The sequence below is a fragment of the Anomaloglossus baeobatrachus genome, chromosome 7 (assembly GCF_048569485.1).
Source record: "Anomaloglossus baeobatrachus isolate aAnoBae1 chromosome 7, aAnoBae1.hap1, whole genome shotgun sequence".
Classification (NCBI taxonomy): Eukaryota; Metazoa; Chordata; class Amphibia; order Anura; family Aromobatidae; genus Anomaloglossus; species Anomaloglossus baeobatrachus.
In genome coordinates this window covers 279,506,280-279,531,358 of record NC_134359.1, presented here as the reverse complement: position 1 = coordinate 279,531,358, position 25,079 = coordinate 279,506,280, and the positions used below count along the sequence as shown (strand labels likewise).

Here is a 25,079-nt window from a genome sequence, read left to right as displayed (position 1 = left end):
CCGGAGTCCTCCACATGAGACCTAGGGCCCCCCCTGGGAACGTGCTGCGGCGCGGACAGAGAGGGGCCTGGAGGCGAAGATCCAACAGGGCCCGGGGCCTGTGGAAGGACCGGTCTGGACTGCAAAGCTTCAAGCAGCTTGGCAGACCATTTGTCCATAGACTGAGCCATGGATTGTGAGAGTGACTCAGAGAGTTTTTCAGCAAAAACTGCAAACTCTGTCCCTGCCGCCTGGACAGGGAGAGCAGGGGGGGGTCTACCTGAGCCGAGGGGCCAACTAGTGACCGAGGCTCCGGCCGAGCAAGCAAAACAGGGGTTGAGCATTGCTCACAGTGAGGGTAGGTGGAACCCGCAGGTAACATAGCCGCACAAGAGGTACAGGTCGCAAAATAACCCTGTGCCTTGGCACCCTTGCTCCTTGTGGACGACATGCTGTTGTCTCCTAGGAGAGTGATCACTGAGGGTATATGGGAAAGGGTATACAGCCCGACCAAACAGAAATATATAAATATATATATAGTATCTATTCCGGCACCCTAAGGGGACCAGCACCGGGTGACCGGTGTGGCTTACCGACCGCTAAAAAGCGGAGTGTGTGTCCTCCAGATTCCCTGCCTTAGGTCTCCCAGCGTTGCAGAGCTCTTTCCTGGAAATCCTCCACAGGCAGAATGCCAAAAAAATGGCTGCCGGAGCTCTCTGGGGAGGAGTGGAGCCGTGGGCGGCGCTAGAAAAGTGCGGGAATCTGGAGTCCCCACAGTGATCAGTGAGGGGGGAGGAAACATACAGGATGCTCCGGCCCTCACAACCGACGTCAGGTCGGCAGTCCCGCCCTTACCCCTGATAGACAGGCCCGGGGGCGGGAGTTTTGCTACTAGGCCGCAATTGAAGCCGGGGACTAAATTTAAGACCGCGGCCGACAAACAGGCGCGGTCGGCGCGGAAGTCCGCCGGCCGTCACAAATAAGCAGCTGCTGCAGCGTCCGGGATGAAGGCGCTCCATGCACATCCCCCATGGGGATACAGAGTACCTTAGTGATGCAGGGCCCGGTCCCTGAGGATAAATAAACTCCTGTCCGACAGATTCCCACAGGGGCTGCGGAGGGAGCACGGTCCCAGTGAATGGATGACCGCTCAGGATCCCACTTCTCCCAGAGCCGCTAAGGGATGGTGAAGGAGACGGCATGAGGCTCCGGCCTTTGTACCCGCAATGGGTACCTCAACCTTAACAGCACCGCCAACTTAGTGGGGTGAGAAGGGAACATGCCGGGGGCCCACTTTTCTTCCAACCGATATAACTAAAATGAGAATGCATGAGTGGATGTGTGCCTCCTTCCACACAAAGCATAAAACTGAGGAGCCCGTGATGCACGGGAGGGTGTATAGGCAGAGGGGAGGGGTTACACTTTTTAAAGTGTAATACTTTGTGTGGCCTCCGGAGGCAGAAGCTATACACCCAATTGTCTGGGTCTCCCAATGGAGCGACAAAGAAATACATAAATTGTGTTTGTTTGTTTCTTTGCCTTGGCCTCCGTATAGGAGAATAGTAGAGAAAACTGTTAAGGGCCAAGAGAACACTAGTCTGGCCTCCATCTATGACCCACCAGATTGTATCATTACCTTCTGCCGGCACAATGGCTCCTTCTTGTTCTCCTCCTCCTTCACCTCTTGCTGGATGGTTTCTTTGGGGGTGGTAACAGCCAGTACGTCATTGATGGTGGAACCTACTACCATGACTTTTGCGCCATTGGTGACTTTGATTTCCCGTAGTGTTTTGTCCTCGGGAAGCAGCCCCTTAAACATGACTTTCTGCATAGCTGGTGGAAGACCTGAAAGGAAACAACAGAGTTTCAATATTTTGTTGACCAGGGAAATCTTTAAAGGGATATCTCAAAATATTTATTATATATATATTTATTATATATATATATATATATATATATATATATATATATATATATATATATATATATATATATATATATATATATATATATATATATATATATAAAACATACACCCTTAAGGCCGCTTTACACGCTGCGACATCGCTCAAGCGATCTCGTTGGAGTCACGGAATTTGTGACGCACATCCGGCCGCTTTAGCGATGTTGTTGCATGTGGACCCTATGAGCGATTTTACATCGTTGCAAAATCGCTAATCGGTGACATGCCCCCCTATACCCAATTATCGTTGCTGCTTCGTGCACGATGTAGTTTGTCGTTCCTGCGGTAGCACACATCGCTTTGTGTGACACCGCAGGAACGAGGAACCTCACCTTACCTGCGGCCGCCGGCAATGAGGAAGGAAGGAGGTGGGCGGCATGTTACGTCCCGCTCATCTCCGCCCCTCCGCTTCTATTGGGCGGCCGCTTAGTGACGTCGCTGTGACGCCGAACGAACCGCCCCTTTAGAAAGGAGGCGGTTTGCCGGTCACAGCCACGTCGCTAGGCAGGTAAGTATGTGTGACGGGTCTGAGCGATGTTGTGCGCCACGGGCAGCGATTTGCCTGTGTCGCACAACCGATGGGGGCGGGTATGCACGCTAGCGATATCAGTCACGATATCACAGGGTGTAAAGCGGTCTCTAGGTTCCGTGCCCACGATCAGCATTTGCAGCATGTTTCAGCTGCAATGACTAGTACAAGCACAGTGGATGGGATTTCTATAAATCCCATGTCCAGTGTGTGTGTGTGTGTGTGTGTGTGTGTGTGTGTGTGTGTGTGTGTGTGTGTGTGTGTGTGTGTGTGTGTGTGTGTGTGTGTGTGTGTGTGTGTGTGTGTGTGTGTGTGTGTGTGTGTCCGCAGCATAATCTGACCTGAGATGCGGCTTTGCAAACCCCAAGCCTGTGAATTCTTTGCTGCAGAGTCACAAGTGTCCTCCACAAGGAGGACAGAAGAGCGAGATCGCAGCGGCCCGAGCCTGGATTGTGGGCACGAGCAGCTGCAATCTCCTGCAGAGGAGATGTACGGCCCCAGGTCAGGACCCGCCACATCCAGCACACAGCGGGTCCTGATCCTGGGCCCGTACCCTTAGAATGGTAAGTGACACCTTACCAATCCCAAATTAATGATTCCCTAGTTACTCACCGGTCTCTGTTCCTAAAGGCCCCGTCACACACAGATAAATCTTTGGCAGATCTGTGGTTGCAGTGAAATCATGGACATATTGTTCCATTTGTACACAGCCACAAACCTGGCACTGATTGCCCACAATTTCACTGCAACCACGGATCTGCCGCAGATTTATCTCTGTGTGTGACAGGGCCTTAAGCCTTCTGCTTAATTTTCACACAGTCCTAATCCTGACCTTAAAGGGGTTGTCCATTTTGAGAAAAAAAATAAATAAAATTGGTAGACAGGTAAGTAATGCTTACACATAACAAAAGAAGCACGGCTCCCCCCCCCCTCCCTGCGGCTGCTCCAGCACCACCTCCCCATTGGACTTTCCCCATCACCGTCCTCAGGAAGTCTATCTCGCCATGACCGACGAGGCCAATGAATGGGATGTCACATTAAAGAAAGGTCAGTGGGCAGCGGCATGACAGGAAAAGTACAGACCGTAATGGTATTTTAAAGCATTATACAGTATGTCTGCACAACAATTGTCCCTGAAAGTAGACAAACCCTTTAAATGAAGGCATTACTTATACATACACACAGCAAGGAAGTGTGACAGAAGTAGATCCACTGGAGCTTGTATGGCAGACAACATGCTCTCGTGCCAAGTCATGGTTTTTCCCAGAGATCCCCTTTAAGTGGTGTACACAGCGGCAGATGCCCTTTAACACGTCGGAGGCCGTACCTGTGAGTGTGTGAATCTTCTGTTTAAGGCTTGCTCCTGTACTGTCCAATGGAAGTTTTACATCGTATTTGTTCTTATTCCATATGATCTTAAACTCTACGAGCTCTTTTTCGGACTCCGCGTCCCCTCCGTTACTGACGGCGCCGTCCTCTTCCGGCTGTGCCGAGCTGCCGTCCTGAGGGTTTGCGCCTTCTTCACAGCTCAGCTGTGTCTTCTGTCCATCCGCCTCCATTCCCAGCTCTTCCACTTCTATAGGGGACAGGGACAAGAGCGGTTAGTTCAGCCACGCACAAAACAGATCATTCCACACGAGTCGGATGGTCGCGTCAGCAGAATGAAGGTAACGGGTCTCGTAGCCATCGCTGAGCGTACGCTGGGGGCAAACAAGTTCACTGCCTGCTGGAAACGATGTCAGGATGCTTTACCATTATAGACATCTTATAGGCACACTTTACAAGGTAAAACGATATGGCGGTATTAATTTGTCAGAGGATTTCCCAATAGATGCAGTTCTAGAAACTGACAGGGTGACTGCAGACTGAATATATCAAATGAGTACTATAAAATCAATGTGCAGGGTAAAGGCTGGCACCAGAGTCACCGGGCAAAACTACAAGTCCCAGCATGCCTCAACAGCGTGTTATTACAAAATTACATCACCCAGCACAACCCAATAGCGAGCTATAGCAAAACTACAAGATCCAGCATGCCCAGACAGCGAGCTATAGCAAAACTACAAGATCCAGCATGCCCAGACAGCGAGCTATAGCAAAACTACAAGATCCAGCATGCCCAGACAGCGAGCTATAGCAAAACTACAAGATCCAGCATGCCCAGACAGCGAGCTATAGCAAAACTACAAGATCCAGCATGCCCAGACAGCGAGCTATAGCAAAACTACAAGATCCAGCATGCCCAGACAGCGAGCTATAGCAAAACTACAAGATCCAGCATGCCCAGACAGCGAGCTATTGCAAAACTACTAGATCCAGCATGCCCAGACAGCGAGCTATTGCAAAACTACTAGATCCAGCATGGCCAGACAGCGAGCTATAGCAAAACTACAAGATCCAGCATGGCCAGACAGCGAGCTATAGCAAAACTACAAGATCCAGCATGGCCAGACAGCGAGCTATAGCAAAACTACAAGATCCAGCATGCCCAGACAGCGAGCTATAGCAAAACTACAAGACCCAGCATGCCCAGACAGCGAGCTATTGCAAAACTACTAGATCCAGCATGCCCAGACAGCGAGCTATAGCAAAACTGCAAGATCCAGCATGCCCAGATAGCGAGCTATTGCAAAACTACTAGATTCAGCATGCCCAGACAGCGAGCTATTGCAAAACTACTAGATCCAGCATGCCCAGACAGCGTGTTACTGCAAAAACTACTAGATCCAGCATGCCCAGACAGCGTGTTACTGCAAAAACTACAATATCCAGCATGCCCAGACAGCGAGCTAATGCAAAACTACAATATCCAGCATGCCCAGACAGCGAGCTAATGCAAAACTACAAGATCCAGCATGCCAAGACAGCGAGCTATTGCAAAACTACAAGATCCAGCATGCCCAGACAGCAAGCTATTGCAAAACTACAAGATCCAGCATGCCCAGACAGCATGTTACTGCAAAACTACAAGACCCAGCATGCCCAGACAGCATGTTACTGCAAAACTACAAGACCCAGCATGCCTAGACAGTGTGCTATTGCAAAACTACAAGACCCAGCATGCCCAGACAGCGTGTTATTGCAAAACTAGAAGACCTAGCATGCCCAGACAGCGTGTTATTGCAAAACTACAAGACCCAGCATGCCCAGACAGCAAGCTATTGCAAACCTACAACACCCAGCATATCTTGACAGCTGCATGATGGATGTTGGTAATTTTGCAACAGCTGGAGAGCCATGATTTGCACACTACTATACTGTGACATGTCAGACGTTCTCCGTTACTCAGGGGGTTGTTCAGGCATTAAGAGATGAGCAATTCCATTTGCGCCATCCTGGTCTGATCATCCATGGCGACAAGTCTTCACTTTTGCGCCAGTCATTCACATCCCTGACGATTACTACACCCTGCGATGCGACTAGTCCTCACACAAAATAATGACTACTTTGGGCCTAGAGGCCAGAGGTGCCCAGATCGTCTGGAAGCGCTCGGCTGTACCAGGCATACCAAGTGACCTCTATATTGGGCACAGGGCACACTAGAGTGGCCGCCTACAGGATTGCCACCTCCGCCATTGGGCGGAGCAACTTTTGTGCAACCGGTTATACTTAAAATGAAAAGATTAAACTTTCTAAACCCAAAAGTTACCACAAAGTGTAAATTGTGAGCAGAAGGCACAGGGCCATCACCACGGAGGGTTAAAATGACCTAAGGGAAGGAACATGGCGCTGGCCGGCATTGCAGGGCACAGCTGGCACACATGGCAGCACATGGCACACAATGGCTGGCTAGGGCTGACATATGGCACCAGGAGATGCAGGGGAGGAAGAGCAGGCACACTGGACTGACAGATGGCACATGAGCAGAGCAGAAAGTTAGGACGTGCTGCTGTGGAGGAGGGCATGCTGGGCAAGGCAGAGGGGGCACCACAGCAGGGAATGGCCATGGCAGCTGGCACAACAGCCTAAGGGACAGGGCAACAAACAGCCGCAGACCCCAGGACGCGACAGAAATGGTTAACACACTGCTCTGCCCTCGGGGGACCCGGTACTAACCGTCCTGGGACGCCATGATGATTGTGTACAAGTCGCCAGCGCTAGTGCTGCCGGGAAACTCACAATCACAAGTTTTTGGACCCCGTCGGCACCCGTAGGCCTAGCCAGAAGCGGAAGAATGCTGATACCATAGAGACAAGGCAGACGCTAGAGTGTATGGGCTACTCATATGTGTGACGTCATTTGGTCACGCGGTCTCAAATTCCGCTCCTTTCTAGCTGGTCATAACAGTTTCCGGAAACCCGATTTTCCAATTTTCCGCCAACCAACAGCTAATTACTATAGTAGACGCCATTTTGTTGAAGACTAAAGACACTGACACATAGTAAAATGCTACAATAAAATGGCTCCCGTAATGAGGACATTTTTTTTCATAACCAGTGTAAGCAATGGTCCTGGAGTAGTGTATAGTAAGGACATGAGTTGGGGAGATGAAGCTGCTGTTAGGCAGAGTTCTGCTTCCAGTAGTGCGCCGGGGAAGCAGGGGGTGCACAGGAGGGCCGCAGAAGGAAGTTCGGGTGCGGTTTGCTCCCAGCCCCACAGGTAAATTTAGTGTAGTGGGCTTAGCCTGACAGGACAGAGACCTGTGCAAACTATTCTCCCTTATGACTGCTGGGTCAGAACACACACAGTGGATGTTACAACCTGTGTAACCATGGAAACACATAGGCCTGCTCAGGAGCTGTATACACAAAAGCAGACATTGTTTTTAACCCCAATATATACTGTGTCTTCATCAGTAACACAGGAAGGGCACAATAGTGTCTCTGCAGGGGTCACACCACGTCAGTCACCTCAGCCATCCCGGCATGGAGGCCGGCCACCGCTGCCAGACAGAGCGGCATGAAGACCGGCCACCTCTGCCAGCCAGAGAGCGGCATGGAGGCCGGCCACCGCGGCCAGCCAGAGAGCGGCATGGAGGCCGGCCTCCGCTGCCAGCCAGAGAGCAGCATGGAGGCCGGCCACCGCTGCCAGACAGAGCGGCATGTAGACCGTCCACCGCTGCCAGACAGAGAGCGGCATGGAGGCCGTCCACCGCTGCCAGCCAGAGAGCGGCATGGAGGCCGTCCACCGCTGCCAGCCAGAGAGCGGCATGGAGGCCGTCCACCGCCGCCAGCCAGAGCGGCATGGAGGCCGTCCACCACCGCCAGCCAGAGAGCGGCATGGAGGCCGTCCACCGCTGCCAGCCAGAGAGCGGCATGGAGGCCGTCCACCGCTGCCAGCCAGAGAGCGGCATGGAGGCCGTCCACCGCCGCCAGCCAGAGAGCGGCATGGAGGCCGTCCACCGCCGCCAGCCAGAGCGGCATGGAGGCCGTCCACCACCGCCAGCCAGAGAGCGGCATGGAGGCCGGCCACCGCGGCCAGCCAGAGAGCGGCATGGAGGCCGTCCACCGCTGCCAGCCAGAGAGCGGCATGGAGGCCGTCCACCGCTGCCAGCCAGAGAGCGGCATGGAGGCCGTCCACCGCGGCCAGCCAGAGAGCGGCATGGAGGCCGGCCACCGCGGCCAGCCAGAGAGCGGCATGGAGGCCGGCCACCACCGCCAGCCAGAGAGCGGCATGGAGGCCGGCCACCGCGGCCAGCCAGACAGCGGAATGGAGGCCGGCCACCGCTGCCAGACAGCAGAAAATGCTCAGCGCTTACAACCTGTTTTCTATTGAGCTTGTAAGCTTTGTTTTGAAACCGCGGTTATCTCCTAATTTCGGCTGCCTTCTGCACATTGCTTACAAGCTTGACCACATCGGTGGTCGGTCACCTAGGCAACGAGCTATAAACAAGGGAAAAGTGTAAATATCTCAAGAACGGCTGCAAATTGTAAAAAGCAGTAAATTGCAAAAATACTTGTATTTACAAGAACGATCCAAAAAAATTGAATACGGGAATATTCTTTTTAAGTTCGGCATCAATGAAAACATCAATCCATTCTGCAAAGATGAAACCCAAAATGTAAGCTTCCAGAATGAAGAGATGAAAAACTGATAATAGGACAGTCAAGACTGTTGTCAGAGATATTTTACTCTTTATTTCTTCAGCGCTCTATTGGGAGACCCAGACGATTGGGGTATAGCTACTGCCCTCCGGAGGCCACACAAAGCACTACACTAAAAAGTGCAAGGCCCCTCCCCTTCTGGCTATACCCCCCCGTGGTATCACGGGTTCTCCAGTTTTAGCTTTGTGTGCGAAGGAGGTCAGACATCCACGCATAGCTCCACAGATTTTAGTCAGCAGTAGCTGCTGACTATTTCGGATGGAAGAAAAGAGGGCCCATATAGGGCCCCCAGCATGCTCCCTTCTCACCCCTGGATGGTGTTGTAAGGTTGAGGTACCTATTGCTGGTACGGAGGCTGGAGCCCACATGCTGCTTTCCTTCCACATCCCCCTGAGGGGCTCTGAGGAAGTGGGATCCTGCCGGCCTCAAAGCTCTGACGCCGGGCTCCATCCACAGACCCATTTGAACCTGCTGGATACGGAGCTGGAGTACCGTTCAGGGACATGGCCCTGCATCATACAGGTACTCTGTGTCCCCGTACACACAGGCACAGCACACTCCAGACTTGCTGGGTGTGCTAGTGCGCCGGGGACAGTAATGGGTTACAGTCACTGCAGCTTTGCTGAGTGACTTTGTGTTTTGGGGAACTACCGCGCCGGACGCTCCGGGAGCGGCGGCGCGGCTGGGACTTGTAGTTCGCCGGGGACTGGGCGCCGACCGCGCTTTTACGGCGGCGGCGCTTATAACTCCAGTCCCCGGCTTCTGCGGCCTAGTGCCGCTTCGTTCCCGCCCCCTCCCTGTCACTCAGGGAAGGGGACAGGCGCTGAGCAATCAGCAGCGCCGAGGGCTGGAGCCTTATTTACATGCTCCAGCCCTCTCACTGCACACTGTCGGACGCCGGATTCCCGCTCTGCCTTGGGGGCACGCCCACGGCCCGCCCCTCCTCACACGAGCTGGGGAAGAAGCCGGCAGCCATTACTGCACCGAGATCGGACTTTCAGCACCAAGGCAGGACGGTGGCGATCATACACCCGCTTATAGGCGGGCGGTAAGCGGCACACATAGTGCTGACCACAATATAACTGCAGTGTGTACATGTGTTGTTTTTAACTGCAAGCGACACATCAGCAGCAGGAAAGCAGGTGTGCTAAGGCACAGGCTTTCTAGGCTGCTTGTTTTGCACGACTGAGGTGTTCATTTGTGTTTATGCTGATATGCTATACATTGCACTGTACAGTCGCTAGTCTTAGCTATATTCTCCTGGAATGGCTAGACTACAGCAGCAGAAATCCAAGGGTGCTGGGGCACAGGTTTTTTTCTATGCTGCTTGTATTGCATGGGCTGCAGTGTGCATTTGTACTTGTGCTTGTATGCTATACATTGCACTGTATGGTCACTCTTCTGGGCTATATTCCCCTAGATGACTAGTCTACAGCAGCAGAAGAGCAGAGGTGCCAGGGCACAGGCTTCTATGCTGCTTGTATTGCATGTGCTGCAGTGTTCATGTGTACTTGTGCTTGTATGCTATACATTGCACTGTAGGGTCACTCTTCTGGGCTATATTCCCCTAGATGACTAGTATACAGCAGCAGAAGAGCAGGGGTGCCAGGGCACAGGCTTCTATGCTGCTTGCATTGCTTGTGCTGCAGTGGTCATTTGTACCTTATGCCTGTATGCTATACATTGCAATGTACGGTCACCAATCTTGGCTATATACTTCTAGATAGCTAGTCGGCAGCGGCAAAAAAGCAACACAGATTTCAGTGCTGTTTTTACTACATGGGATGCTGTTCATGACACCGTCCCATTGTGTGCATGCTCCCCTGTAGCACGTCGTCTGCAGGGGTCTCTAGCACTTCGTCTGCCGGGGCTCTACTAGTTGTGGCCAAAGAAACCTCCTGTCAACCCTGTCCATGGACAGGGACGGAGTAGTCATAATATAGAGACTTGCACCTATGGGCAATCTACTTGACCAAAAGGCAGCTCTTCAGGGTTTTGATACTGACATCGCTCTCAATCCGGATACACCGGGTGGTAACGCCATACGGAAGGATCCTATACCGTCCATCACTGGAAGGTTGGATCTTTCTCCCTCAGCTCCCCCAGTGGAGATAGGAGACGAACAGGAGAAGTTCCTTTTCAGTATCTCACGCAGATATTGAGTATTTTTCTGGCCACGCTGACTTCAGAGAAGCAGTCCAGGAATACCACGCTTACCAGATAAGCGTCTTCTCCAAACGTTTTTAGGATACACGTTATCCCTTTCCCCCTGACGTGGTCAAGCGCTGGACCCAGGGTCCAAAGGTGGATTCTCCAATCTCCAGGCTTGCGTCTAGAGACATAGTTGCACTGGAGATGGGGCTTCACTTAAAGATGCCATTCACAGACAGATGGACTCTGGTTGAAATCTGTCTAGGAGGCTATCGGCGTGTCGGTTGCTCCGGCATCCACAGCCGTATTGGCAACCTAACCTTTTCAGCTGTTCTTGCGCAGCTGACCTTGAGCAGGGACATCTGTACCGCAGAGGCGTCCGTAACCCCGCAATGTCTGCACTGCGGCTTACCATGTTAATACTGTCCTAAAAGTACAGTCGAGGTTTCGGTCCTTCCCAAGCTCCGGCAGGTCCCAATTGTCCTCGTGCAAAAGGGCTACAAAACCTCAGACGGGCGCAGATTCCGGCCGGGCTCAATCTCGCCCAAGGAAGGCAGTCGGAGGAACCGCTACCAAGGCGGTCTCCTCAGGACTCTCAGCTCTCTCTCTCTCTCTCCGCATCCGCGGTTGATGGCAGACTCCCCCGCCTTTGGCGACATTTAGCTGCCACAGGTCACAGACCGGTGGGTGACGGACATTGTGCTCACGTGCACAGGACAGTGTTCTGTTCTCGTCCTCCGACTCCATTCTTCAGAACGGCCCCACCTCTCCACCGAGCAGATGCCCTGCTGCAGGTGGTGGACGCGCTAAGAGCAGAAGGAGTGGTGATCCCTGTCCCCCCTCAGGAACGAGGGCGAGGGTTTGTACTCCAATCTCTTTGTGGCTCCAAAAATGGACGGTTCCTTCCGTCCTGTTCTGGTTCTGAAACTGCTCAACGAGCATGCGAACACCAGGCGGTTCCGGATGGGATCCCTCCGATCCGTCATTGCCTCAATGTCTTGAGGAGACTTCCTTGCCTCAACAGACATCAAAGATGCCTATCTCCACGTGCCAATTGCTACGGAGCACCAACGTCTTCTACGTTTTGTGATAGGAGACGAACATCTTCAGTTCGTAGCTCTGCCATTCAGTCTGGCGACACCCCCACGGGTGTTCACCAAGGTCATGGCAGCAGTGGTAGCAGTCTTGCACTCTCAGGGACACCCGGTGATCCCGTACTTGGACGATCTACTCGTCAAAGCACCCTCCCTCGAGGCATGCCAACGCAGCCTGAATGTTACGCTGGAGACTCTCCAGACTTTCGGGTGGATCATCAATTTGGCAAGGTCAAATCTGTCTCCGACTCAATCACTAACGTATCTCGGCATGGAGTTTCATACTCTATCAGCCATAGTGAAGCTTCCGCTGAACCAGCAGCGTTCACTGCAGACAGAGGTGCAGTCTCTCCTTCAAGGCCAGTCGCACCCCTTAAGGCGCCTCATGCACTTCCTAAGGAAGATGGTGGCAGCCATCGAGGCAGTTCTCTTTGCGCAGTTTCATCTGCGCCAACGGCAATGGGACATTCTCCGCCAATGGGATGGGCAGTCAACCTCCCTGGACGGGAAGTCTCCCTTTCCCTGACGGCCGAGGACTCTCTGCAATAGTGGCTTATTCCCACCTCATTGTCATAGCCCCCATCCTGGGCGGTGGTCACGACAGATACGAGTCTGTCAGGGTGGGGAGCAGTTTGTCTCCGCCACATGGCTCAGGGGACGTGGACTCAGCAGGAGTCCACCCTTCAGATCGATGTGCTGGAAATCGGGGCAGGGTATCTTACCCTATTAGCTTTCCAGAAGTGGCTAGAAAGAGAGCAGATCCGAATCCAGTCGGACATCTCCACAGCGGTGGCATACATCAACCACCAAGGAGGGACACGCAGTCGGCAGCCTTCCAGGAAGTCCGGCGAATCCTCATGGGGGTGGAGGACACAGCATCCACCATATCCGCAGTTCACATCCCGGGCGTAGAAAACTGGGAAGCAGACTTCCTCAGTCGCCAGGGCATGGACGCGGGGGAATGGTCCCTTCACCCGGACGTGTTTCAGGAAATCTGTTGCCGCTGGGGGGTGCCGGACGTCGACCTAATGGCGTCTCGGCACACCAACAAGGTCCCGGCATTTATGGCACGATCGCGCGATCACAGAGCTCTGGCGGCAGACGCCTTAGTGCAAGATTGGTCGCAGTTCCGGCTCACATATGTGTTTCCACCTCTGGCACTCTTGCCCAGAGTACTGCGCAAAAAATCAGATCCGATTGCAGCCGCGTCATACTCGTCGCACCAGACTGGCCGAGGAGATCGTGGTAACCGGATCTGTGGCATCTCACGGTCGGCCGACCGGGGTCACTACCAGACCGACCAGACTTACTGTCTCAAGGGCCGTTTTCTCCATCGGAATTCTGCGGCCCTGAACCTGACTGTGTGGCCTTTGTGTCCTGGATCCTAGCGTCTTCAGGATTATCCCAAGGGGTCGTTGCCACCATGAGACAGGCTAGGAAGCCCACGTTTGCTAAGATCTACCACAGAACGTGGAAGATTTTCTTAATCTGGTGCTCTACTCAGGGAGTGTCTCCCTGGCCATTTGCATTGCCTATTTTTCTTTCCTTCCTACAATAGGAGTTAGAAAAGGGCTTGTCGCTAGACTCCCTCAAAGGGCAAGTCTCAGCACTATCCGTGTTTTTTCAGAAGCGTCTAGCACGTCTTTCTAAGGTGTGCACGTTCCCGCAGGGGGTTTGTCATATCGTACCCCCGTACAAGCGGCCGTTGGATCCATGGGATCTGAACAGGGTTCTAGTTGCTCTCCAGAAGCCGCCTTTCGAGCCTCTGAAGGAAGTTTCCTTTTCTCGCCTGTCACAGAAGGTGGCGTTTCTCGTTGCGATCACATCGCTTCGGCGAGTGTCTGAGCTGGCAGCTCTGTCATCCAAGGCTCCCTTCCTGGTGTTTCACCAGGACAAGGTAGTGCTGCGCATCATTCCGGAGTTTCTCCCTAAGGTCGTATCCTCGTTTCATCTTAATCAGGATATCTCCTTACCGTCCTTTTGCACTCATCCGGTTCACCGGTATGGGAATGATTTACGTTTGCTAGATCTGGTGAGAGCCCTCAGATTCTACATTTCCCGCACGGCGCCCATACGCCGTTCCGATGCCCTTGTCGCTGGTACGCGCAAGAGGTTGCAGGCTTCTAAAGCCACCCTGGCTCGATGGATCAAAGAACCAATTCTGGAAGCCTACCGTTCTGCAGGGCTTCCGGTTCTTTCAGGACTGAAAGCCCATTCAACCAGAGCCGTGGGTGCGTCCTGGGCGCTACGACACCAGGCTTCGGCTCAACAGGTGTGCCAGGCAGCTACCTGGTCGAGTCTGCACATTTTCACCAAACATTATCAGGTGCATACCTATGCTTCGGCGGATGCCAGCTTAGGTAGAGGAGTCCTGCAGGCGGCAGTGACATCCCCGTAGGGGAGGGCTGTTTTGCAGCTCTAACATGAGGTATCTCTTTACCCACCCAGGGACAGCTTTTGGACGTCCCAATCGTCTGGGTCTCCCAATAGAGCGCTGAAGAAGAAGGGAATTTTGTTACTTACCGTAAATTCCTTTTCTTCTAGCTCTTATTGGGAGACCCAGCACCCGCCCTGTTGTCCTTCGGGATTTCTTGGTTGTTTGCGGGTACACATGTTGTTCATGTTGAACGGTTTTTCAGTTCTCCGACGTTATTCGGAGTTAATTTGTTTAAACCAGTTATTGGCTTCCTCCTTCTTGCTTTGGCACTAAAACTGGAGAACCCGTGATACCACGGGGGGGTATAGCCAGAAGGGGAGGGGCCTTGCACTTTTTAGTGTAGTGCTTTGTGTGGCCTCCGGAGGGCAGTAGCTATACCCCAATCGTCTGGGTCTCCCAATAAGAGCTAGAAGAAAAGGAATTTACGGTAAGTAACAAAATTCCCTTCTTAGATGCATTGGATAAAACGTGCTCCCATCCTTCATATGCATGTATGAGTACAGCGCCCCCTTCTTAGCGTTCCTGGTCATTACCATTCTCCGTCTCCTTAGGTTTTCTGCACCTGGGCGGCCTGCGCACTGCGCTCTACAATTACCTATTTGCTAAGAAACATGGAGGCGTCTTTATTTTGCGCCTTGAAGACACCGATAGAAGCCGCTTGGTGCCAGGATCGGCGGAGCGGATAGAAGACATGTTGGAGTGGGCAGGTGAAATCTTCGCTTTTTGTAAAGTTTATTTTATGATATTGAAATGCAATCATTAAGATGTCGTGGCTAACGTCTTCTCTCCAGGAATCCCACCAGACGAGAGTCCCCGGCGAGGAGGCCTATATGGACCCTACGAACAGTCGCGGCGTCTGAATTTCTATCATGAGGCGGTGCAAACCTTGCTGGAGAGCGGAGCGGCTTATCGCTGCTTCTGTACTCAACAAAGGCTGGAACTAATGAAGAAAGAAGCGCTGAGGAGTAGAGAGACGCCCCGGTAAGAAAGCTGGGACCCCACCGGTCTCTACCACAGCGCCACACATCTGGTAGTGGCTCTGCCCGGTATTACAGCTCATTCCTTATACACTTATATAGGAGCGACCTGCAGTACCAGGAAAAGATAATATAATAATATTTATTCACTTATATAGCGCTATTAATTCCACAGCGCTTTACATACATTGGCAACACTGTCCCCATTGGGGCTCACAATCTAAATTCCCTATCAATATGTTTTTGCAGTGTGGGAGGAAACCGGAGAACCCGGGGAATCCTACGCAAACGCGGGGAAAACATACAAACTCCTTGCAGATGTTGTCCTTAGTGGGACTAGAACCCAGGACCCCAGTGCTGTGCTAACCACTGAGCCACCAATGCTGCTTAATGTACAGAGTCATGGCCGATGAGCAATAAAAAGGCTGCCGCACTTGCCCGTAAGTCGTAGAAAACCACTTTAAAGCGTTATTCTCATATACAGAGAATGCGTCATAGATTCCTGATACCGGCCAACTCAGAGAATGGATGGGACAATATTCTCCATACACTTCAATGGTGAGGTGACCATGCTTGTGTGCAGCCCTTGTTATTGAAGTGTATGGGTGTTACGAAAGAAGTCCATTGGATGACCACCTCTCCATTGAAGTGGCCAAAATCTGTCACCAAAATTAAAGGAAATCTGTCACCAGGTATTTGCCACCTAAGCAGCATAATGTAGAGACAGAGATCCTGATTCCAGTGATGTGTCACTTACTCGGCTGCTTAGTGTAGTTTTGATGAAATCACTGTTTAATCAGCAGGAGATTACAATTACAGGACTACTTGGCGTGCTGCAGGTAGTCCAGCATATTCATGAGCTCTGTATAACTGCTAGATCTGCAGAAGAGAAAATATTGACTCAAGCAAAATGACAGCAAACAGCTCAGTAAGTGGCACATCGATAGAATCAGGGTCTCTGTCTCTACATTATGCTGCTCTCAGATGGGGGAGCAAAAACCTGGTGACAGAGTCTCTTTAAATGATGGCTTTGTTGCATGACATGCAGCAGTCAGGAATATCCTACCTGCGGTATTGTGTGCGCTGCTTTTACTCATGGGCTGTCACATTGCTGCTATTGAAGTATTATGCAATGAAGAAAGGGGTTTTCATGAGATCCAGGTAGAAATCAGAAAAACCTTAATCTTTTACTATACTTACGTTCTAGAATAAGACCTTTCTGGCTCCGCAGCTCGCCACCTTCCTGGCTGAGCGTCCTCCGTGTTGTGGCAAGCCGGCCGTTAAGCCATCGTGTCATATGACCATGTCATGCAGCATTAATAAAAACTTAGGGTTTTTTTCCTGCTATTTAAAGGGGTTTTCCAAAATCTGCCCAGATCTTGGAAAACCCCTTTATATGAGATAACGTGTGCAGCACAGCGCACTCCTAGAGTCAGAGATAGATGACTGAAATTTACGGTGCCCATTAGAGATCACATATAGGATCAGCAGCCCTGTGTACCGCCAGGTAGGAGTTTATATCCAGGGCCACAGTTTGACAGCTGCGGATTAGTGTCCGTACATGACAGCAGATATTGGGCAGATTGAATTTCAGCATGCCCAATCTTTCTTCATTTCAGGGGAGTAATGATGAGTAAACACTAAAGTGCTCGGGTGCTCATTACTCGAATCGAGAAGGTCGGATGCTCTGACGGGTTCAACTCGAGTAACGAGTATAATGGAAGTCAATTAGCTATGGGCAGTCCGGATCTCTACACACATACAGCCAGCCACAAACAGAGCATTTCCAGGGGAGGATAGGTGGCACAGGGGTGTGGGATCATTCACAAATGACACATCCGAGTACCGAGTGTACCCGAATATCCCAATGCTTGATCAAGTAATGGCGATCACGCTCTCTCCTCATCACTGGTGAGATAAGCAGCTGCTAGAGATAGTCTCTCCTACCTGTTAAAAACATGTGCACGCTTTGCTTAGAGGAGTGTGCATATATATATGGGGTGGGGGGCTTCTGGGAGTGGATGCTGCGGTCAACTGTTAGGTTCCCTGACCCTCGGTTTGTTCCTGTTACACTCTTTCCTCTTTGGTTAATAATGGGGGTCCTGACTGCAGCTCCACAGATACTGATATATAGTGTGTCCACCCATATCCTGTCCACCGCCATCAACTTGAGAACAACGGCAGCTATAGGCATAGAAGTGGTGTCTAGGTATAGTAAAGTAGCCATGCGCTACGCAATGAAACCACCTATAGCGCCACCTGGTGGAAAACAACGGAGTTAGCATTTTTATCTCGAAAATGGAACGAGATAGAGAGAAGAAGTGAATTAAAAAATTGTAGGGCATCATCAATTCAATACGAATCAACACCTTGCATACAGAAATGCTATGATATGAAGCCCATGACCCCCCCCCCAAAACATTGAATGCTGGTCACGCATATGGCGCTCATTTAACTTTGATGCGCAAAGTGTCCCCCGTCAGCTGCAATGCACATCTGGACTCTGCACAGCATACTGTATCTTGCTGCACGTTGTGCAATATGGTGGGTGACACGTTTGCACAAGCATCTGTGATACATCGTCGTAGGTCCTGCAATGTTGGTGGAGGGGTCGCATACACCTGCTGTTTGATGTGACCTCACAGAAAGAAGTCCAATGGGGTCAGGTCAGGTGAGCGGAGGCCACTCCACAAAGCCACCATACCCAATGACTTGTAGGAAGGTCTCCATGAGGTATCGCTTCACGTCCGCAGCCTTGTGAGTGTTACACATTCTAATCATAGCATTTCTGTATGCAAGGTGTCGATTCGTATTGAATTGATGATGCCCTACAACTTTGTAATTCGCTTTTTTTCTCTAGCTGGTTCCATTTTCGAGATAAAAATGCTAGCTCCGTTGTTTTCCACCAGGTGGTGCTATAGGTGGTTTCATTGCGTAGCGCATGGCTACTTTACTATACCTAGACACCACTTCTATGCCTATAGCTGCCGCCGTTCTCAAGGTAATGGCGGTGGACAGGATATCAATGGACACACTGTATATGTTACAGACACTAATAATAATAATTTCATTGCGTAGCGCATGGCTCCTTTACTATACCTAGACACCACTTCTATGCCTATAGCTGCCGCCGTTCTCAAGGTAATGGCGGTGGACAGGAGATGGGTGGACACACTGTATATGTTACAGACACTAATAATAATAATTTCATTGCGTAGCGCATGGCTACTTTACTATACCTAGACACCACTTCTATGCCTATAGCTGCCGCCGTTCTCAAGGTAATGGCGGTGGACAGGATATCGGTGGACACACTGTATATGTTACAGACACTAATAATAATAATTTCATTGCGTAGCGCATGGCTCCTTTACTATACCTAGACACCACTTCTATGCCTATAGCTGCCGCCGTTCTCAAGGTAATGGCGGTGGACAGGAGATGGGTGGACACACTATATATGTTACAGACACTAATAATAATAATTTCATTGCGTAGCGCATGGCTCCTTTACTATACCTAGACACAACTTCTATGCCTATAGCTGCCGCCGTTCTCAAGTTAATGGCGGTGGACAGGAGATGGGTGGACACACTGTATAAATGTTTCTGTCTTTTATTTTTCTTTTCTCAAGCTACGACAATCGCTGCAGACATCTCACCTCGAGTCAAGTGCAGGAGAAGCTGGCCAAGAATCTGCCTTTTGTGGTCCGGTTCCAGTTACCGAGCGGCGCTCCTTCCTTCCAGGACCTGGTTTATGGCCGGACACATCACAACGTGGCCAGTGTGGAAGGAGACCCAGTGATCTTAAAGGGGGACGGTTTTCCCACTTACCACTTGGCTAATGTGGTGGATGACTATAAGATGGACGTGAGTCACGTCCTGAGGGGGGAAGAATGGCTGATCTCCACCACCAAACATCTGCTCCTGTACCAAGCCCTGGGCTGGCCACCTCCAGCGTACGCTCACCTGCCACTCCTGCTCAACAAAGATGGCAGCAAGCTGTCCAAACGCCAGGGGGACATATATATCCAGCACTTTGTCCAGAGAGGATTCCTGCCGGACACCCTGCTGGACATCATCACCAACTGCGGATCAGGATTCTCTGGTAACAATGGCGGGAGAAGGGGGTCTGTATCCGCTCTGTGCAGGGGGAATAAGAGAAATACAGCCGGCTTTTCTTATAGGAAGTTTCCACTTTGGTGGCTTCTCTTCTGCTCTGTTAACGGGGCATGAATCCCAGCGTCCTACTGATTGACAGGCGGAACGGAGCCGGCCGTCAAATCAGCCTGACGTCTGCAGTCACAGCCAGTCAACAGAGCAGAAAAGAAGCAGCCGCTATGTCAATGTGACGTTAGCGGAAGTTGTGGAATCCGCCGGCAGGAGAGGTCTGTGCCGGCAAAGAATGGCGCAGGTCACATCAGGCAGGTACTGTTTAATTGCTGCTGTCAAATATTGACCGTAACATATAAGAGGTTAAGCAAGTGATTAGTGCTAGACATGGAGAAGAGTGGCGGTGTTCACAGATAAGAATCAGCCATGTTTTTTTAATCTGATACAACCCTTTACACTGACATTTTTATTGCCTTTTTATATGTTCTTATCATGTAGGAAATCAGGTCGGCCGGACTCTGCCTGAACTCCTCCGACAGTTTAACCTGCGGAGCACCAGCACTCACTCCGCTCTCCTGGATCTGGATAAACTGCCCGAGTTCTGCAAGTAAGTGTTACGCATGCCGAGTCTCCACTGTGCAGTATGTCCGACACCACGTGACAGCGGATATAATCACATACACCCCCATATCTTGTAGGGTTCACCTCTCCCGGTGGATCGAGGGTGCAGACACCCGCGCTCAGTTGGTGGAGCAGCTGCAGACACTTCTGCAAGAGAAGTACAAGGATGTGACATTCGATAAAACGTATATAGAGAGGATACTAATGCTGAGGAAGGTAAGCGGGCACTGCTCTCATCATAGCATTATAAAGAAAAGCAAAATCCATTTATAGCGGAATCCCATCAAAGGCTTTCCATCTATTCTAGCAGTCCCAGCATTCGGGCCCTCACCAATGTAGCATTTATTGCCTGTGTGTAAACTACTTTTGGCCAGAGTACCCCTTTAATCTGGCATGTGACATTCCAGCAATTAAAGGGAACCTGTCAGGTGCAATATGTGCCCAGAATCACGAGCAGTTCTGGGTGCATATTGCTTATCCCTGCCTAATTGTCCCCCTGTATCTAGTGTTGAGGATGAGATGAGACTCAAGCGGTCTCTCAGGATCTGACTGCTGTTCCAAATTATATTGTCATGTGTGCACATGAGACTAAAATAACGGACAACAAGTCAGTTATAACTATCTCCATGAGGGGCGCTGACTGACTCTTTATTTTCAAACCTGAGCTTTTATAGTATGGGTGTATACAAAGGTATTGTCCAATCAAGTATCGCAAGCTGGACTCAGGACATATATGAATTAGCATAATCTCTTCTGGATTGGTCAGTCCAAGCTTTAGGAATTTCTCCTTTGTTCATCATCTTGGGTGTAGACAGGATGTAGCAGCCATCTTCAAGTTACATATACTGGTATATACTGTGTTAAGGAAAATCACTAAATATGCAATATACATATATACGTGTTAGTAAGAAACAAAAGCATTTATAAATATGTGTGTTAGTTTACATCTACTAAACTATATACCTGAGTCTATGTAATGGCTGAATTAAGTATTTTTAGTTACTTAATTCTTATCCTCAACACTAGTAGCATAGATAAAGAGATCTATAGAAAAAGTATTTTTAAAGATCCTTTATGATATGGTAATGAGCACAGGGACTAGTCACAAGGGTATTACTTCCTGTGCTCATTCCGCCCTCTTCGCATGATAGCATGCCCACAAAGACGTGCTAACATGCTTTTCAATAAAGAAAAAACTGAGCTGTAACAAAAAATCAGTAAACATGCAACATTACAAGCTTGGAAATGGCAGCATCATCAGCTCTGACACACTTACCTGTGTCCATTCTCACTACTTATTACTTCGGCTTTAGGCTCAGTGCACATTGTCAGAAGTCTCCAGCTCTTCCGGTCATGCGCACTAGACCTCTCTGAAGCCGGGACGCGTACATCCAGCTCCATAGTGTGCATGACCGGAAGTGCGGGGAGTTCAGATCATGCGCTTTGACCCTAAGCCCAATGTTCTGAAGCGCTAACAGCGGACACAGGTATGCACGTCAACGCTGATGATGCTGGGAAATTGGCATTGAATAGCATGTTAGCACTCCTCTGTGGGTGTGCTAACATGCTAAGAGGGCGGACTAGTCGGGGGATATAACACCCTTGTGACTAGTCCCTGCTCTCATTAGCATATCATAAAGGATCTTTACAAATACTTTTTCTAAAGATCCCTTTATCTATGCTACTAGATGCAGGTATTAGAAATATGCACCCAGAACTGCTCGTGGTTCTGGGTGCATATTGGACCTGACAGGTTCCCTTTAAACTTTTTTCCAATTCGTCTTCCAGGGACACTTGCACTTGCTGACGGATCTACTGTCCCCAGATTTCTCCTATCTCTGGATTCGACCATCGGTTCAGCAGGAAGAACTGCAACGTCTGTCAAGTGAAGCTGCCGAGATCGGGAGTCTGGTGGTGCGGTGTGTATGATTTGCATTTTGGGGTTCTGCAGACATCATGTCCTGTCCGATCTGATATCGGGCGCAGAGAGACGCCACTGGCTGGAGCAACCATTCGAAACGCAAAGGACATCATCCTATTGGGATTGGACCGATGCATGAAACTTGCTGGGGCGTCAGATAAGTCATCTGGTCCAACTCTCTCAGGTCCTTGAGGTCCCTTCCAACGCTACCATTCTATAAATCTGTATTGTCACCCACTTGTCTTCATGTTATTTGATGTTTGGTTTTTAGGATTCTGCAGAACAGTCACAAGGACACCAGCCTGGAACTGCTAAGCAAAGAGCTGAAGAGCCAACTGCAGCTGCTGAAAGCCACGAAGTACAGCACGTCCATGAAACTTCTCCGACTAGTGCTCAGTGGGCTTGAGGTGCTGGAAAAATCATCGCTGGCATCTGCCAATGCATAGAATTCAGAAAAATCCGTACTAAGGCTATATGCCAATAGGACATTGTACCCGTGGATATATCCGCAGGTATGTCCGCAGGTTTCCCGCAGCAGCTCACCGGAATCTGCAGCTATCCATAGCTGCGGGATTCCAGCGAAATAGCTGCGGAAAACCTGCGGACATTCATGCGGCTTACCTGCGGAAGTCCCGGCCTTTATTTCCATAGTGTAGAGGCAGCAGGAATAATTGACATGCAGTTACGTGCGGCTGCGGGACATCCGCAGCATATTCCGCAGCCGTACGTATCCGCAGCATGGACACAGCACTGCCCATGTCCCATAGGATAACATGGGGAGTGTCTGTACTTGCAAAAACCTGCAGATTTATCTAGAAAATCCAGATATATCCGCAGGTTTGGTATAGAGTCCCGTGGGCACATAGCCCAAGAGCATGAAATGTGTCCAATGCCGTATTCACACATTTAAAAGTCACGGTCCTACTACGGACCATAAAGTACGGACTTGCCGCTGGACTACTGATCTGCTATAAGACCCACGGACAGTCCGTACTAGGACCGTGACACACGGATGTGTGAGTGCGGCATTATAAAAACCGCTCCGCATTCAGCTTCAATTTCCTAATGGTGTTCCAAAAAGCGGACTTTCTAGAAGACAGTGTTCATATCGCAGCTAATGACTGGGCGGGATGTGGTCATGTTGTCCAATCGAACCCAAAGACACCCGTAATGCTCGGTGCACAATTGTGTAGGTTTATACATGAAAAATAATGGCACAAAAAAGTCACAAATTATAGTTCACGCCACATGGGCATCCTAGTTTGTAAGTTTTTCTTACTTTGTCACTTTCACAAACTATTTAGATCTTAATTGGAGAGGTTCGGGGCCACATTTATTATAGTTTACCCTGGAAAATAGTATAAATTATAACGTAAGTATACGGTGTATAAACAGCTGGAGATTCACTGATTATATGAAGGGGCTCGTGCACCGGTAAGGCCATGGGATGAGGTCTAGGAGGTCTCGGGTGCGGACTTTCTGCAGGGCTCCTGCTCATACCCAGCAGCCAATCTGAGCACAAAGAGGTGCGGCGGAAACATGGAAAATTGTAATAATAGAGTAATAAATGTGTCATTCTGCATATCATTGGTCATTTCCATAATAATAGACATTTTCTTCCTTTTCTGTAGACCGGACCCAGCGTGGCTGAGATGTTGCTCTCGTTAGGACCGGAGGAGTCGATTATACGTTTGCAGACGGCTTCGTCCGGCTGAATGTGGATACATCACTCTCAAATTGTCCGTCCTGTAAAATAATGTATTGGATTATTACTGAGCGGCGGCCCCGGACTTATCACCACAACGGTGACCGGAGCAGTCTGTACATATGCAACATTTATTTTTTTTATTCCAATGTTAATATGAACTTGTCTGTAATGTTTTGTAAAAATGCAAAAATGTAAATATAAATCTTTAAAAAATTGCAGGTTTTGGGTTTTTTTTTAGGGGGGAGGAGGGGTGTTTCACATTTATTAAAGGGAATCTGTCAGCAGATTTTTGCTACCATGATGTAGGCAAAGAGATCCTTGGACTTAGAGTCTCCCTTCAACCTTAAAAACTATGATCCTGAATCCAATGATGCTACACTTGGTTTACTCGGTGCAGTTGTTCAGACACAGAGTTTTTAGATTTAGCCATGTAGCAGAGCTAAGAAAGCTGCCCACACCAGGCTCTATGTACAATGTCAATAGACAGTGAGCTGCTAATCACAGCAGGGGATGGGTCAAATAAGTGCCCATGCCACAGCTAAGGGTGCTTTACACGCTGCGACATCGCTAGCGATCTCGTTAGCGATGTGACACGCCAGATCGCAGATGCGATCTGCCGCGATCACACATAGGTCGTTTTTATAGCGCCGGTCACATGTGCGATCTCGGCAGATTGCATCTGCGATCTGGCGTGTTACATCGCTAACGAGATTGCTAGCGATGTTGCAGCGTGTAAAGCACCCTTTAGTCATAGCAATGATAAGCTACTGGTGCTAAAACAAACATTACAGGTATACAAGAACACACTGTGATAAGTGTTAACCATTACAGCACGCTGTCTTCAGGTTACATAACAAAAACCTGCCGACAGATTCATTTTAAAAGCTAAACATTACAAGGGTATACCGTGCTATATAAATTATCACCTACTATTGTTAGATTCAAGTGGGTCACAACCGCCACTAATTTCCAGTTTTTCCCTGGCCACAAGATTGGATGAATGCCCCATTGCCCCCTGCATCTCCATTCAAAGTCTATGGCGTGGTGAGATTTTGTCTGTGTTTTCAGTTTCATGGCACTTGGATGTCTTTGTATCGTCAGTGCCGCAGACTAAACGGGCGAGCAGGGTGCATGCATGATCATACGCTCCAGTCATCTCCCACTGGCTCCGGTCTCCCCCTGGCTCCGGTCTTGTGAACAGGGGAGGGATGGAGACACAAGTCCCCCATTCCGGGGATTAATGTGATCCATGGGGGTGTGGATATGTGATAACTAATGCAGATTGGAATACGCCTTTAAGCTAACAGGACACATTAGATTAATGACCACCAAACTCACTCATCTCAGCAGGACCAGTCAACTATCTAATATGTTTGGGGATGCACTGACTTTTATCTGATGGCAGATATAGGGGGGGTGGTAGTAAGTGCAGAAGAACGATTAAAGGGAATCTGTCACCAGGTTGTTGCCACCTAATCTGAGAGCAGTATTATGTAGGGGCAGAGATCCTGATTCCAGCGGTGTCACTCTTACTGTACCTTTT

At 50.0% G+C, this 25,079-nt stretch overlaps 2 protein-coding genes across 2 annotated transcripts in view; one reads left to right on the top strand and one right to left on the bottom strand.

Moving 5' to 3' along the window:
• The window catches only part of UBFD1 (ubiquitin family domain containing 1), a 49,042-nt gene extending 42,407 nt beyond the window's left edge, over positions 1 to 6,635 (bottom strand). Inside the window, exons 1-3 of the mRNA XM_075319400.1 lie at positions 6,528 to 6,635; positions 3,799 to 4,047; positions 1,616 to 1,824 (exon numbers count right to left, since the gene is read on the bottom strand). Coding sequence (XP_075175515.1) covers positions 1,616 to 1,824; positions 3,799 to 4,047; positions 6,528 to 6,543 — 474 coding nt within the window. The 5' untranslated portion in view covers positions 6,544 to 6,635. The remainder of the gene's footprint in view (positions 1 to 1,615; positions 1,825 to 3,798; positions 4,048 to 6,527) is intronic.
• Positions 6,636 to 6,926: 291 nt separating this feature from the next.
• On the top strand, positions 6,927 to 23,743 carry EARS2 (glutamyl-tRNA synthetase 2, mitochondrial). The gene is made up of 9 exons (XM_075319399.1): positions 6,927 to 7,070; positions 14,749 to 14,904; positions 14,989 to 15,178; positions 18,809 to 19,281; positions 19,785 to 19,893; positions 19,985 to 20,123; positions 21,696 to 21,826; positions 22,100 to 22,235; positions 23,460 to 23,743. Exons 1-9 carry the CDS (start codon positions 6,959 to 6,961, stop codon positions 23,541 to 23,543), a joined length of 1,530 nt encoding a protein of 509 aa, XP_075175514.1. The 5' UTR covers positions 6,927 to 6,958; the 3' UTR covers positions 23,544 to 23,743.
• Positions 23,744 to 25,079: the final 1,336 nt, after the last annotated feature.

What these genes read in the sequence shown, in the direction of transcription:
- EARS2 (XM_075319399.1), top strand. Translation starts at nt 6,959, where the DNA reads ATGAAGCTGCTGTTAGGCAGAGTTCTGCTTCCAGTAGTGCGCCGGGGA. An exon ending in GTTTGCTCCCAGCCCCACAG is followed by an intron (nt 7,071 to 14,748) that starts GTAAATTTAGTG and finishes CCGTCTCCTTAG; the next exon opens with GTTTTCTGCACCTGGGCGGC. An exon ending in AGGAGTAGAGAGACGCCCCG is followed by an intron (nt 15,179 to 18,808) that starts GTAAGAAAGCTG and finishes TCTTTTCTCAAG; the next exon opens with CTACGACAATCGCTGCAGAC.